This window comes from Thalassophryne amazonica, chromosome 14, assembly GCF_902500255.1.
Source record: "Thalassophryne amazonica chromosome 14, fThaAma1.1, whole genome shotgun sequence".
Classification (NCBI taxonomy): Eukaryota; Metazoa; Chordata; class Actinopteri; order Batrachoidiformes; family Batrachoididae; genus Thalassophryne; species Thalassophryne amazonica.
Genome location: NC_047116.1, coordinates 16,276,071 through 16,292,120, shown reverse-complemented (window position 1 = coordinate 16,292,120; position 16,050 = coordinate 16,276,071). Strand labels below are relative to the sequence as shown.

The 16,050-nt window shown below is 41.1% G+C and overlaps 1 protein-coding gene across 4 annotated transcripts in view; it reads right to left on the bottom strand.

The window, feature by feature from the left end:
- Window positions 1-2,762: 2,762 nt before the first annotated feature.
- Window positions 2,763-16,050, bottom strand: part of il1rapl1a (interleukin 1 receptor accessory protein-like 1a) — a 598,387-nt gene continuing 585,099 nt past the window's right edge. For 2 of the 4 annotated variants that reach the window (XM_034187275.1, XM_034187274.1), the window contains exons 10-12: window positions 11,406-11,576; window positions 10,466-10,510; window positions 2,763-5,652 (exon numbers count right to left, since the gene is read on the bottom strand). In XM_034187275.1, coding sequence (XP_034043166.1) covers window positions 4,931-5,652; window positions 10,466-10,510; window positions 11,406-11,576 — 938 coding nt within the window. In that variant the 3' untranslated portion in view covers window positions 2,763-4,930. The remainder of the gene's footprint in view (window positions 5,653-10,465; window positions 10,511-11,405; window positions 11,577-16,050) is intronic. The other 2 variants (XM_034187277.1, XM_034187276.1) reach the window with 1 other exon arrangement.

The following is a 16,050-nucleotide window of genomic DNA, read 5'->3' as shown; positions in this document are numbered from 1 at the left end:
AAACATTGAGTAATAATCTGAACTTCTTTGCAGCCGTTCTCCTGTGGTGTGTCCTTATCTGTGGGATTGGCGTTTGGTGTGATCAGCGACGGCTTCGCCTCACACCCCAAACCAGATAAGTGGTTAAACAGGAGCTGCACGAGTGTGTGATTGGAGGTGGAGGTGTTCCCTCCTAACTAAACACTGACTGTGGGATTACTGAGTGTGCGAACTCACACTCATCAGGACTGTCTCTGTTCTCTGCCAGCAGTACCGGGTCTGACTGCTGAAGACAGCGGCCATCTGGGGCGCAGGGCTTGGCGGCTCCGGTGTTCTTCAGCTCCGTTAGTGGTGGAAGCTGTGTGGGGATCCGGCTCTTCTCTCGCCAGGCGTCTTCTATCGTCGAGCCTGCCCACACATCACCTGGTGTATGATTGACAGTCCACCATATTGTTATTGTCTGTATGTCGTTGTGCGATTCACAACATTAAATTGTTACTTTTGGCTTATCCATTGTCCGTTCATTAACGCCCCCTGTTGTGGGTCCGTGTCACGACACTTTCACAACACCAAAGTCATTTCTGTGATTTAAAAGTTCGACTGTTTATTTTTTTCACACTGTGCTCAGACTTGGACCCGCATCCTGATGTGCACCTGTTAAATCAGACACAAAAGGCAGTGATTTGCAACTTTTCTGCTTTTACTCTTTCATATTTTAATAGTTTTTGCAGTGTGCACGCTGATTACAAATGGATCAGAAAAGTCTGCAACTTCACAACACCGAGCAGAAAAAGAGGACATTGTCCAGCTTACCTTTGAATTGGAGGTGATGATTGTAGAAAGAAAAGCTTGTTGAGGGTCAAATTAGTCCAGAATAAAGCATAATCCAGTGACGGAGAACTTTAAAACTGTCACACGTCATTGCATGACACGGAGTTACAGAGCTGCAGAAGCGTAAGTTGGGCTTTAAATTAATTAAATAAATCATCATAAATTGTAAATTTTAGTAAATTTGATAGCTTAACTATTTTTATATTTATTTTGATAGCACCTGTACCTGGATGTGTTGCTGTATGTGGTTTTGTATGTGGTATTAATTGCACCTGTTTGACCTTGTTACCTGTATAAAAGACACCTGTTCACACACTCGATCAATCACACTCCAACCTGTCCACCATAGCCATAGCCAAGACCAAAGAGCTGTCTAAGGACACCAGTAACTGTAGACCTGCACAAGGCTGGGATGGGCTACAGGACAACAAGCAAGCAGCTTGGTGAGAAGGCAGCAACTGTTGGCGCAATTCTTAGAAAATGGAAGAAACACATGATGACAGTCAGTCTTTCTCGGTTTTGGGCTCCATGCAAGATCTCACCTCATGGGACAAAGATGATTTTGAGAAAGCCCAGAACTACACAGGAGGACCTGGTCAATGACCTGAAGAGAGCTGGAACCACAGTCGCAAAGATTACATTAGTAACATATAACACTGTCATGGTTTCAAATACTGCAGGGCAGCAAGGTCTGGACATGTGCTGACTTGAGCCAGCACATGTCCAGGCCCATTTGAAGTTCACCAGTGACCATCTGGATGATCCAGAGGAGGCATGAGAGAAGGTCATGTGCTCAGATGAGACCAAAATAGAGCTTTTTGGCATCAACTCCACTCGCCGTGTTTGGAGGATGAGAACAACCCCAAGAACTGCAGCAATCATCATGATTGAAATCACAAATCAGCAAAAAAGTAGATCCTGATCGCTCTGGTCCTGTAATTAGGATCAACATCATTTGAATCAAAGCTCATGTCAGTTCAAAGGAGCCTTTATCAGTTATTCTAATGTTACCCAGTTAGTCATTTTGTTACTTGCAACCAAATAGTTACACTGATTACTTAACATATCTATAACTTCCACACTTCTATTAAATCATTCACTTTTATTTTTTTAACTTACCAAAAACATTGCTTACCTTTAAATAATGACCAAGGGTGCAGTCTGTCTCTTGAGCCAGATCCACACAAAAATGTAATCACCTCTTCTTTGTTGTAAGGTCTACCTCTTCATCAAATTCCATTGAAATGAGGTCATATCTTTTTGAGTTATTCCTGCTGACACAAAAAACAGTCAGACATTTGGCAAAAAAAACAACCAAAAACAAAAAACTTTTCAGCAGAGGTTGCTCTATCAGAGACTGACTACCATAAGTTATTTTCCTTCAGTGACATGTTTGAATAGGTTAATAAACACTGTGGACCAATACATTGTGATATAAAAATGTGAAAAACTGCATCACAAAATTGAAAAAAGGGTTGCGATACAATGTAAATTATTGTACATAAATTTATGCTACAATTTATTTACAATAATTTACAATGTAAATTATTGTAAATAAATTGTAGCATAAATTACTGGAAACATTTTGACATGAAATAACTATAAACTGTAACTGTAAGTATCCTTTAACTAACGCCAACTAGACCATAGACTTAAATGAGTCTTTGCAACACTGAAAGCTAGCTAGGCAGACGAGACATTCAGCTAGTGTAAAAAAAAAAAGCTGTACGTCCAACTTTAGGGATGTCATCACTTTTGAGTTTGAACAGTTTGATTTAGCAATCAGTAACACCCATACATCATCTATAGTTAAGACGTGGTGTTATTGATTGCAAAAATGTTCAAACCTAGACACAAAAGGGAAAAGTCATGAGGAAATCAATGTTTTTAATGTGCAGTGAGAAAGTAAGAGCAACTGATAATGACTGAGGTTTTATAAAGATAGACATTTCTTTCCAAGTGAAAATTGTGTTTATATATTTATATAAATATCTATATTATATATAGAATACATATCTATTTGCTATGCATACTCAAAAATCACACCTTCAAATATAATTAAAAAGTCTTTCAAAACAAATTATTTCTTTTCTTAAACATTAATTATCCATATGATCCAAATTAATGAGCAGGATGGGAATAATAACATTGTTAAAAAACCAACCAAACACTGAAAAAAAATGTATTACTTTTGCATCTAGAACAGTAGTGGACATATTTTTTTTCATGACAAATTCAAAAGCCACCTTTAATTTCTTATCGAACCGATACCCACATAGCAAAGCAGTAACACTGATACACAAAAACCCCTTCTTATGGACAATGAAATGCAAATAAGTGTGACTTCTCAAGCAAAGTCTTTTCTGTTATAAAAATAGAAATTCTTTTTAAAATAATCTACAGATTTCTTTTTAAGGTGAGGCATTTCACTAACACTCTAAAACAGCAAGGCCGTTTGTTTCAATACAAAATATGAAGCTTTAGAGAGAGACAGAGAGAGAGAGAAAGAGAGAGAGAGATATCGGCCGTCTGTCAGTCTGTTTGATTGGAGTGGACTGGCGCTGTCCCCAAACCGATGTTCCTTCTCCGTCTCTCAGGACAGGATATTGTTGCCAGCTCCTCCTACTTTTTGCATATTCTATGACTTTTTTTTTTTGAAGATCGTTTTCTTTTAAATTAGATACACCGTTTACAGGTAAACCAAAAGAAGTTTCAGCTCAACAAATCCTGAAATGTTCAGGCAATTTCAAATGTGTTAAAAAATGCTCTCTTAAAATCCACAAAATAAAATAATAATAATAATAATAATAAAACAAAATGTACATAAAAAACAAACAAAAACAGGCACGGGTATGCGACAAACCAACTTCCTGAATAAGCGTGTAAAAATAACAAAACTGAAAATAATAAGAATAAAAAAAAGCAAGGGAAACAGTAAACATTAAAACTATATAAAAGCTTAGGCCCTGGTCACACTAGGAATTTGCCATGTGAATTTCAAACTTGAAACGTGGTGAATAATAATGATGTCAAACAGGTCCTGGTGTCTGTATTGCATTTTTAGCACAGAGCTCATCATCACACACACAAATATTCCAATGGCACAGGGCTATTTTTTTCAGTAAAACTACAAACTGGGTAGCAGCCTAATATTACCTGATGAACATATAGCAGCAGAATACAGTATTTGCTTGCAAATAAGCTCAACAAGCATTTTTTTTTAGCTAGCTACACGCAGTGACTATAGCTAAGCTTGCTAGCTAGCTAGCTTGCTATCTGAATAATAAATTAACTTGACTTGCAGGGTATGTTTTTTTTACTATCCACATTTATTATTATTATTATTATTATTATTGTTATTATTATTATAAATGACTGAAAACTACAAAGATTTGTTTTTGGGATGATTTATACTGGAATGACAGTATTTTATAAAATTGGATTATGTGACATGGCTAGCTGCCACGCTAGCCACCTGTGTTTGGGACATTTTTTGCTTCTCTATCCAAAGAAGTTAGCAGTATCGAGACAGTGAATCCAAAGTACGGCAAACTGAACTGAAAGCAAAATATTAGCCCAAATGACTCAAGCAAATGCATTGACTGAAATGAAATAGAAATTTGCTGTGAAAATTCTCTGAATAGCATGACCATCCCAGCACAGAAGGCAACAAATATGACTGAATAAAACAAATAAAAGAATAAAACAAGAATACACTGATGCTACAAATAAATTTCAAATATATGTACAAGACCCTGTTTTCCTTTAATTTGTCTGTATGCACAATAGTGTGTTTGTGTGGGTGTGCACATATGCCAAAATGTGTCAGTTTGTCATTTTCATGTGGCATCTCTGCACGTCCATGTCTTGCTAGCTCATAAAACAGTCATGAAACAGTCCCGTAGTTAAGAAATAGGCGCTGTCCACTTGAAAAAAATGCAACAAAAATAAAACCAAGGGAAACTGTCCAAATCTTTATGAAGGTCTTTTGTTTGCTGCCAGTAAGTGAAAAGAGTCATTTCTATAATCCCAACCATAATCAGGTCTGAAAAGATGCCAGCTTAAGACTGGTCTAAGTGCGTCCGATCCCCGTTTAGTCTCTACGTACGGTCTCTCCTCGTTACCAGATGACACTCGAGATGCTGGTCTCTCTGGGCAGCAGAGGAAGCATGGCGTTGTTAGCATGCCCCTCCTCCAGGCTGTGTTCTCGGGTTTTCCCAGGAGGCCTCTGTCCATTGAGCAGCGTTAGCGGGATGTTGCAGTAGGTGTGCTGGTTTCCCAGAGAGGACAGTGGCGGCAGGGTCCCTCCCGCGGGTATGTCATACTCGTAGCTGCGGTAGTAGTGTTTCTGCCTCATGGTGGTGTGGTAGGTGTTGTGGAAGGAGGAGCGTAGCTCTGGGTGGGCGGTGGCCATGGCAGTGGAGGTGGCTGCAGCCATGGAGATGGCCGAGACGGTCTGCAGTTCTCCGAAGGGGCCCTGCTCGCTGACGTCCAGTGCCGGCTCGTGACTGAGCATGGGCTCTGTGCGCCTGAATGGCATCTCGTACTGCAGCTGCTTCCAGAACTTGGAGTTGAGCTTGTTGCTCTTGGGGCCGCGCCACTTGATGACTGTGAGGGTTTTGATGGTATGCTTGAGAGCTTCCACTTCCTGATAGTTCATGATGCCACGCAACTCGGCACACTCAATCAGAATGACCTTGATCTCGCCGGTCACCAGCATGTTGCGCAGCCGCGTCTCCAGCTCGAAAATGCTCCAGCCCCGCCGCACCACGTAGTTTGGTGTCATAACTATAATGAGGCGTTTGCTCTGGTCTACGCAGCGTGCCACGTCCTCTATGTAGGCTGCAGGAAGCATGGTGAACAGAAGAGCAAAAAATAATAAAAAGATCAGTGGCACATACGCAGTGGACACAATTCTTTGTACTTTAATATAGTAGTACTTTAAAAAGAGGGACAACACTTAATGATGAACATAGAGTATTAGAGACAAACACAAGACAAGGACAGGTGGTACTTTTGATGCACATTTGGAAAATCAACTAAACAGTGATGGTCTTTGTGGTCTACCTCAATGTCTGGACTGTATCCGCTGTCTGTATTCTGTCTGGCGTGTAAATAGAATCACAGAGGATGGCACATTTCTGAGAATTTCTGGCACCCCCATATTATAAGAACTAAATTAAAAAAATATATGTTCAGAAATAAATACAAATGAATTGTGGTTGTATATTCATTTTATTTAATGAAATGGCTAAAGTTGTTTATCAGAAAGAACAAACCAAAATACTTTCATATTGTGAAAAATAATACATATATAAAATGTATGTTCAAAAATAACTGGCAGAATAACTTTTGCAGCCAGTTTTTATCAGACATATCACGAGATGGACACATGAAGTCACTAAATTCATCTCACACTTCACATATATTCATGAGTAAGAAATATGCGACGTTCACGTCTCTGGATGACATTAAGAGATGCCTGGGAGTCGTGTATGGCGTTATGAGGTTGTTGAACAGGTGTGTATGTTGATGCCAATATCTTTGCAGGAGAATGATGGTCCAAGTCTTTAGGGTCCTGGTGCTTCCTGTCTTCCTGTATAGATACAAGACTTGGATGCTAACCAGTGACCTAAGGCAATGACTAGATGTCTTTGATACCAGGTCTCTTCAGAAGATCCATGGTACTACTGGAATGACTTTGTGTCAAATAAGTGTTTTTTGGAGACTCAGCTGAGGTATCATTTGCATTGTGAAGGAACATCAGCTTTGACATTGTGGTCCATGTGGTGCATTTCTCTGTGCATCGTCCTGCATGCAGGTGCCTCAGTGGTGAGGACCCCAGTGGTTGCAGAAGACCAAGGGGGAAGACCACATTTCACCTGGTTGTGGCAGCTAGATGGTTAGTCTGTGGTACACCCAGACTTGACTTGATTGAAAAATACAAATAGTGTCTTACTGTATGGTAAAGAGCAGGTTGTTCTCAAAAACTGAGTGTGCGAGAAGGAGACTAGTGAGGGAAGCCAACAAGACACACATGGCAACTCGAAAGAGGCAGGCTTCTACGGCTGTGATTGGAAAGATTGGACAAAGTGCATCACTAGTTATAGCTTCATGGTGGAGTGGAACAGGGTGCCAGAAGTTTTATAACCCTTTTTAAAATTTGTTTTGTATTTTTATTTAATATGGGTTGCATTGGCGGCATGGTGGATTAGTGGTTAGCAGTGATGCCTCACAGCAACAAGGTCATGGGACCAGCTCCACACAGACCTTTCTGTGTGGCATTTGCATGTTCTCCCCATGTCTGTGTGGGTTTCCTCCCACAGTCAAGCACATGCACACTTAGGGGCTGCTCTTTTCTCTGCCCCTCACCAAGGCAACATCTCTACATCTGGAGCTGGGCACCGGACTGTGGCTGCCCACTGCTCCTAGTGGTTGGATTGTGTCTAACTGTAATTGGGATGGTTAAATGCAGAGGACAAATATAGTTGCGTGTATGGACAGTGACAGTAAAGACCCTTCCTTCCATCGAAGAGCTTTGTTTTCTAACTGAGATTAAAGAGACCAACTTTTGAAATTATGATATAAAGAACGTCAGGATTTTGTTTACATGATATCATAAAGCCATACAGCAAATTCATACTGTTTAATGAGGAAAAAAAAATGAACACAAGTGAAATGTTAGATGAAAAGCTGTGGATTTGTAAGCTGTTTCTTCTTCAGACCAGCACAAAACTGTGCATGTGTCTGTCAATCTAATTTCAGGGACCTTTATAAAATTAAGCTTGTATGAACCTAAAAAATAACATATTGATGTGTTTCTCCAACAACAAATCAGAAAATAAATTGGAAAAAGAAAAAAAAAAAAATCACTACATTTTCTTTAAATTTACATTTTTCTATTTGTGATTTGAAGTTGTTCTGCCAAACCTTCTGCTATTAAAACTTGTATTAGCTTTTCCCCTTTTGAATCAGTTACCATATCAGCTATGCCATTATATGGCTCCAATATAACCACTTTGTACAGCATTCAAATGTCAAAGTCACATTGCGCTGAAACTGAGTTTAACAGTACTGCCTCTGCCTGTTATTAATCTTTAAAAAATTGCATTCTTCTGCTATAAAACTGTGTTGCACATATGTCACATTTTTATATGCACTGTAGCATTTTAGTCTCTGTGTTCCCATAGTATTTCCCATAAATGATAATTAATCCAAAGTCGGATCTTTCAGGATAAAAAAAAAAAGAGTAATTTGTTTTAACATTCCTGATTTCATGTTACATCTGCAGCTTAAAATTTTTATTTTCTTTGTGAAACATCTTAAAAAGTATATGATGGTAAATTACTGCATTTTGTAAAGTCTGAACTGTAAATTGTGGAAAACACATCCCTGGCTGCCAGGTGCAATTTATAAATGAAATGTGTGCAGTTCCTGATGTGTTTGTACTTTAATTATTGCCTTCTCAGACGGAATCATAGATGCACTTTGTTAAAGCTACAGTGTGGTGGATTTAGTGCCATCTTGTGGTGAGATTGCAGATTGCATTATGCCATCATCAGTCCCAATTTTGTTTCCCTTCATGTTTTGGCTTCTTTGTTGATGGGGATTCATGTTCCCCTTACTGTCTTCTTATGATAAACAATATGTATTGTCCTGTATTTTGCAAAAAAAAAGAAGAGCATTCTCAAACTTGTTAGCCTGCACTAGCAACCATGTGACAGCAGGGAGCAACCACTGATTCCTCTCCTTTTTTCTTCAGTCTTCTGGCAGTATTGAAGACAAAGTATGTCCCTTTTGGGCTCAAGTGTCAACATGACTGTACAACATGGTGGCTTCCATGAGGAGGTGCATGCTTATGTAGATATGAAAGGCTCACTCTAAGCTTATGAAAATTCATTGATAATTATGCACTAATGAACACATGGTTATGAACGTTATATTTTATTTGTGCTAACAAACATTCCTAAATCCTACACACTGTTGATTTAACGTTGCACTCAAATTGTTTGTAGATCCAGGACAATAATTGATGTTGCTCCCCTGCCCAAAAATGCTGCAGGAGCTAGTTGGGCGTCAGTCGGGCAATGCTGACGTTCATTATGGTTCCGAAAAATTTTCAACATGCTTAAAATCTTCAACGTTCATTCTAAAATTCCGGCAAGAATTGAGCTCCTCTACCACTAAATCACCTCCACCAGTACATCATTACTGCTCCATTTCCTCTGCAGGCCAATGTCAGAAGCTTGACTGGATGCACCACCTCCTCTGGATCCCTTGGGCATGAAGAAATACATAGAGCTATGAAGAAATGTGAGTGAATATGTAGAACCTGTCTCAGCGATGAACCAGTAGCAAGTGACACAATCACACAGTTACATCGAGTTTATAGAGGCTACATTGCCTGATGTCACAAATGTTGAGTCGACGATCAGCTTCACCATGCTACGCTACTGCGCTGTGGAGTGTGACACCAATGCACCTGCCCTCGGATGTCAGAAGTTGAATAACGTCCTACACTATGGTACACGACCTCTGCCGAGCTACATAGACCTGCGTTGAAGACAGGAAATTTGGACTCTGGGGGTGAGCCTTCTTCAACATTTCACAGAGATTTGAGAGAATCTGCTATATCGGGCAGCATCAGACACTTCACATCATAGTGTGAATGAGGCCTAACCCTCGTCCTAATTCTCACCACAAACCTATTTAATAGAATGGCATTTGTAGGGTTACTAAGCAGTTGAGAATCAGGTTTTGAACCTTATTCAGAAAAGAGAAATGCGCATCCAAAATTGGAGGTCACAAAATTTTCATTGCTGGTCCACCTTTGCATAATGGGCACAATGGCATCACTGTCAATATGGCTACATACTTCATCCAACAAACTTAGGATTGTTGAAAAGAGATGAACAACATTCTGACAGCCAAAATTGATGGAGGTGTGCGTAATAAACCTTGTTAGTTCCTAATAAGTCAACATTAATGCCCACCTCTTGTATTGGTCAGAGTGGGTTCAACTTTATTTTTCAGGCCCATGTTGGGCATTAAGGTGTGTAAGTAGCAGTGGTTTTAAAAATCTGCTAAGGTGACTGTAAAAAGTGTTATGCTGGAACCACAGTCTAACCCAGTGGTAGCAAACCATATGGCATGGAATTCAAATCGATTGCAGCGTTTTGTTCCAATAGATCACCTCACTGGGTCATTTATCTGATTAATACTACAATAAGTAGAGGAGGAAAAACTCATCCATAAAATCAGTCAGTGTAATCTTTTGTTGGTGAAGCATCCCGCTGGACCTTTGGGAATCAGTACCCCTGAACATTTTCAATCCTTCCCTGCAGAGTTAGTCGGCACAGTCAGGCATGTTTACCCAATCAAAAGCTGGGACACATCAGACCCGGCTAACCAGGTGTGAGCAGGAAAGCTATGGAGGACTGGAAATTATGCAGATGCGATCTAGCTACTCAAAACTTTATCTTATCTCAGCGCGACAGGCTCCGAGTGTGTGGATGTGCATTTCCGTTCCTAGCAAGCTCGCTGTGTAGATGAAGTATGTAGTGACATTTGCCATCTGTTTTGCTGATTCATATGAGCAAGTCCTGCACATGACAACAGCTAATGTAAGAGTAGAAGAAGACTGAGGGGCGAGTACCTCCAAGCAGCCGTGTGTCATCCTGGTAACGCTCATTGGCGAGACCTAAACATAAACATTTTCAGATTGAAACTCAGGTCACAGGAAAAGCACAGTTCACACATAGCAACATGCTCGTAAACACGGCCCCGCCCCCATCACGTCTGATCACAGATCATGTTTTCCTGATTGGACGTTCGTCTGTTACGATTCCGCCTGGCACTCATGCCGGCGCCAGCTTTCTTTTGATTTAAGGAAAGCGGCGGTTCAGGCAGTGGGGCTTGGAGCTTTTCATATGTTTCCCACTGATGTTTAATTCTGTCTGGACCAATGAAGATGTGTTTGCTTTTCATCTGGTCCACGTGAGGCCTACACACATGCACACAGCCACACACACCATCGCTACTAAGTAGAGGGCACTGTGCACAGCTGGCGCGGACAGACTGCTAAGCAGAACTAGCGTGCATGGGAATATGTTCAGACAGAATTTTCATGCATTTTTTTAATGTAAGCATGAAAACTATGGAGGGCGATAAATGTGTTTGATATATCAACCACCACCCAAACTGCACACTCTCCTCCCCTATCCGACGTTGATGTTACGGCTCTTCCCTGCACCGGCATGTGGGCAGCACTGCCAAGGCATCTCTTTTTGCTTGTAGCTATGAGTTTGAGAAGGTACAAGTAAAAAAATAAACAACCAACAAACAAACAAAAAAAAAACAACCTCTCAAACACAATATTGGACTAAATATTGCACGCGCACCGCCTGAGTGCGGATGTATCCTGCACGAATCTGCCCTAGGAGTTCCAAATATCGAAACACAAGACAGTGACTGTGAAAAGACAAACAACACACAACAAACTATGAGAAACTTTAAGACACATCAAAAACTGCAGCAGCTACACAGCACACAAGACATGAATGCACGTATGTGTGCACCCACGCGAGGCGACTTACTCCCTGTGGGAATGAGGTCTCGATCTGGGATAAAGAGTTTATAGCCGTAATGTTTCTCCAGCACATCAGGGAGGATCTCCAGGGCGAAGCGTTCCTCCTCCTTCGTCTCCTGACTCCACTGGTCTGGGTCCACTTTGGTGTAGGACAGATATGCGTCATAGTCTTTATTGTCTGTAAATATGAGAGAACCAAATGAGATGTCAATGAGCAACGTGCAGCAAACATGGGTGCATACAGAACAAAAAGACAGCACACGTTCTCTTCCTTTTAAAAGATCAGATATTTAGGCCCCTGTTGGTGAGATCAAGCTTTAATATTTTTTTTAAAGCAACATGCAGCGGGAGGGGTACACTGATTGCCTTCATCTGTATTTCACAATGTTTGTATTTATATATGTTGTTAAGATATCTGAAGAACACCTGCTCCAGTTCAGATCAAACATGGCCGGTACACTGGACACAGGATCAGTCAACAATCAAGGTCTGATGTTAAGGTCAAATTTCAGGCCAATATATAGGCTAATATATAGGAAAATCTCTTATATTATGAGTGAACTTGGCTGTTTAACCCTAAGAGCCCTAAGGGTATTTTCTTGATTTTACCATACCTTAAGAAATTCCCCTTTTAAGGTACTTTCTTTTAGTAATAATGCCCATGTGTTGCATATCAAAATGTTCAGAAAAATCCAGCTTTGTTAATGTGATATTATACATACTACAACTCCAATTCCAATGAAGTTGGGATGTGTGTAAAATGTAAATAAAAACAGAATACGATTTACAAATCCTCTTCAACCTATATTCAATTGAATACACCACAAAGACAAGGTATTTAATGTTCAAAGTGATAAACTTTATTGTTTTTGTGCAAATATTTGCTCATTTTTAAATGGATGCCTGCAACACATTTCAAAAAAGCTGGGGCGGGGCAACAAAAGACTGGGAAAGTTGATGAATGCTCAAAGAACACCTGTTTCGAACATTCCACAGTGAACTTTCTACACGTAAGTGGCAGGCCTGAAAACCAACATTGAAGTCCCGTGACCTTCGATCCCTTAGGCGGCACTGCATTAAAAACTGACATCATTGTGTAAAGGATCTTACCGCATGGGCTCAGGAACACTTTAGAAAACCATTGTCAGTTAACACATTTCGTTGCTACATCTACAAGTGCAAGTTAAAACTCTACCATGCAAAGTGAAAGCCATACTTCAACAACATCCAGAAATGCCGCTGCCTTCTCTGGTCCCGAGCTCATTTGAAATGGACAGACGCAAAGTGAAAAAATGAGCTGTGGTCTGATGAGTCCACATTTCAAATTGTTTTTAGAAATCATGGATGTCGTGTCCTCTGGACAAAAGAGGAAAAAGACCATCCAGATTGTTACCAGGGCAAAGTTCAAAAGCCAGCATCTGTGATGGTATGGGGGTGTGTTAGTGCCTATGACAGTGGCAACTTACACATCTATGATGGCACCATCAATGCTGAAAGGTACATCCAGGTTTTGGAGCAACACATGCTGCCATCCAAGCAACGTCTTTTTCAGGGACGTCCCTGCTTATTTCAGCAAGACAATGCCAAGCCACATTCTGCACGTGTTACAACACCTTGGCTTCATAGTAAAAGAGTGCGGGTACTAGTCTGGCCTGCCTGCAGTCCAGACTTGTCGCCCATTGAAAATGTGTGGCGCATTATGAAACGCAAAATACGACAACGGAGACCCCGAACTGTTGAACAACTGAAGTCGTACATCAAGCAAGAATGGGAAAGAATTCCACCTACAAAGCTTCAACAATTAGTGTCCTCAGTTCCCAAACACTTATTGAGTGTTGTAGAAGGAAAGGTGATGTAACACAGTGGTAAACATACCACTGTCCCAGCTTTTTTGAAAAGTGTTGCAGGCATCCATTTCAAAATGAGCATATATTTGCACAAAAACAATAAAGTCTTTGTGGTGTATTCAATTGAATATAGGTTGAAGAGGATTTGCAAATCAATGTATTTTGTTTTTATTTACATTTTACATAATGTCCCAACTTCATTGGAATTGGGGTTGTATGAACATATGATAGCATACGAGGTCTGCTAGAAAAGTATCAGACCTTTTTATTTTTTTTTTTCAAAAACCTGATGGATTTGAAACACGTGTGCTTGCATGAGCAAACCTTGAACCTTCGTGCGCATGCGTGAACCTTTTCACGCCTGTCCATTGCATCATTTTCTGGTAAGCAGCCTTTGTGTGGGACGTGCGCAGTGTGCTCGGCGGATTTTCATTTCATGGAAAAAGACGGAACGACTGGAGCAGCGCCGCATCAAATTTTGCAAGAAACTGGGCGACAGCCAAGTGGAAACCATTCGGATGATTCAGACGGCTTTTGGTGACTTTTCAGTCGTGTGACTATCCGAGAAATTGTGGAAGAGGTGGGCATGTCACAGCATGTCCTGTGAGACTTCCAACACGGAGGCGCTTTTGTGCCGCCGTCAGCAGCAGCATGAATTTCGCCGCCACTCTTTTCATGGCCAAATCTTCTGTCACAGTGGAATGTGCCAAAAAAGTGCTGATGTCCACCCCTTCCACAATTTCTCGGATAGTCACACGACGGTCCCGCATCACCACAGCGTTCACTTTGGAAATGATCTGGTCATTTCAGCATGTTGATGGCCGACCGGAGCGTGGCTCGCTTTCCACCGTTGTGCAGACATCTTTAAACCGGTTGTACCGCTCCTTAATCTTGTGATGCCCAAAGCATCATCAACGAAAGCCACCTGAATCATCCGAATGGTTTCCACCTGGCTGTCGCCAAGTTTCTTGCAAAATTTGATGTGGCGCTGCTCCAGTCGTTCCGTCTTTTTCCTTGAAATGAAAATCCGCCAAGCGCTCTGTACATGTCCCACACAAAGGCTGCTTACCAGCAAATGACGCAATCGACAGGCGTGAAAAAGTTCACGCATGCGCACGAAGGTTCAAGGTTGGCTCATGCAAGCACACGTAATTCAAATCCATCAGATTTTTGCAAAAAATAAAAAGGGCCGATACTTTTCTAACAGACCTCGTACTTATGTTTGTCTAGAATACTGTTTGAAGATATGATGTATTAACAGAAATATGATGAAAAGTTAACCAGGATGCAGCCAAGCATGGGGCTCAGTGGGTGAATGCCCATGTAATATTTTCACTTCTTTCAGATTGCTCTGGTCTGTACCAGTTATAAGCCAGGCATAGTAGCTGGGAGACACCTAAGAAGGGTATATTGTGCATCTAGTGTCAAGGTTGCTGGCTGCCCTACCCTGGCAGACTGCCTTCTAATGTTTTGTAGGAGCCTGCCCTATGAAAAGCCTGCCAAGGTGATGTGGGACAGAACACATCATGCTTTCTGGTGATGAGTGGGTAAGGGTGTAGGAGTGACTTCTCCCCCAGCTGGGGCATGAGCTCAGCCCCTCTTCTCACCCCAGCTCAACCGGCCCAGTACTTAGAGCCAATCCTTATCCCAAAGATAAAGGTCTGACTACCTGCCTTTAGAGCAGGTAGCATAGCAGTTGGGCTATCAATCTAGAGACTGGTTTTGGTTTCCAGGTGTGTCCACTTTAGCCTACTTGTCTGTGTCTATGGACAAGCCACTTCACCTGCATTGTCCCAATCCTCTGTGCTGTACATGAGTACTCAGGACATGGTTGGGGAGTAATCTGTAATGGATGGGTTGCCCAATCCAGGGGGAGGCACTTCATGCTATGGATTCTGTGGATAAGCACCAACTTCATGGGTCTCAAGGCTTGTTTATGGATTACACCTCTTTTATACTCAACATTAAATATCTATACAGATGGAGCCTTCTGGCTGCACTCTGCATTAATTTCTCCTGTATTTGTGCATCTTTTCTAAAAGCTTTAGGATGAAGAAGCGGAACAGTATCATTGGAAATAGTGGGGGCCAAGCCAGACATGACCCAAAGCAATAGGACAAGAAAAAGACATTCAACAATGGTAGAACCTTTTGAGGCAAGTTTTTTATATAGTCCTGTTATGAAGTATTTAGTGGTCTTACAGACCACCTCAGTCTACACTGTAGCCTACGCTTTGGTCCCTTTTGCAGTGGAGATGACATTACAACTGGTTCAACTGTCACTATGTTACATGCCTACATAAGGCATTCAAGGCTCTGACGTTCAGGTTTCCACCTACATAAGGGACATTTGGAAGTATGGGCGCAGTGATGGTTACATAGTTGGAAATGCGAGTATAGATTTACAAACCTAAGAGGAACATAAATAAGCCTTTATGTTCTCAGTCTACTGATACTCCTGATAGTACTTTTAATCTAATTTTGTTTTTCCAAAAATGACCCTATACACCTATAAATTGGTTTAGCATTCTTGACACATGGATTTTCTGTGCAATAGCATCGGTAATCTGTCCTATTATCTTAATGTTATATGTCTGATCCACCCTTGATTGGTCAGATTGGGTGAGTCCTTCTGAACAATAATCCACTGAGAGCCTCAGGTTGTCCAGGGCAGCGCTGCATCTTCCAAATAAGTTGGACTTGATTAAAAAAAAAAAATCCAAATCATGGTTCAAACAAAAGCTTCTTTCCACCTTGAAATGATTTCCCAGAAGAGTCTAAGAACTGAGAAGGCAGAAAATAGATG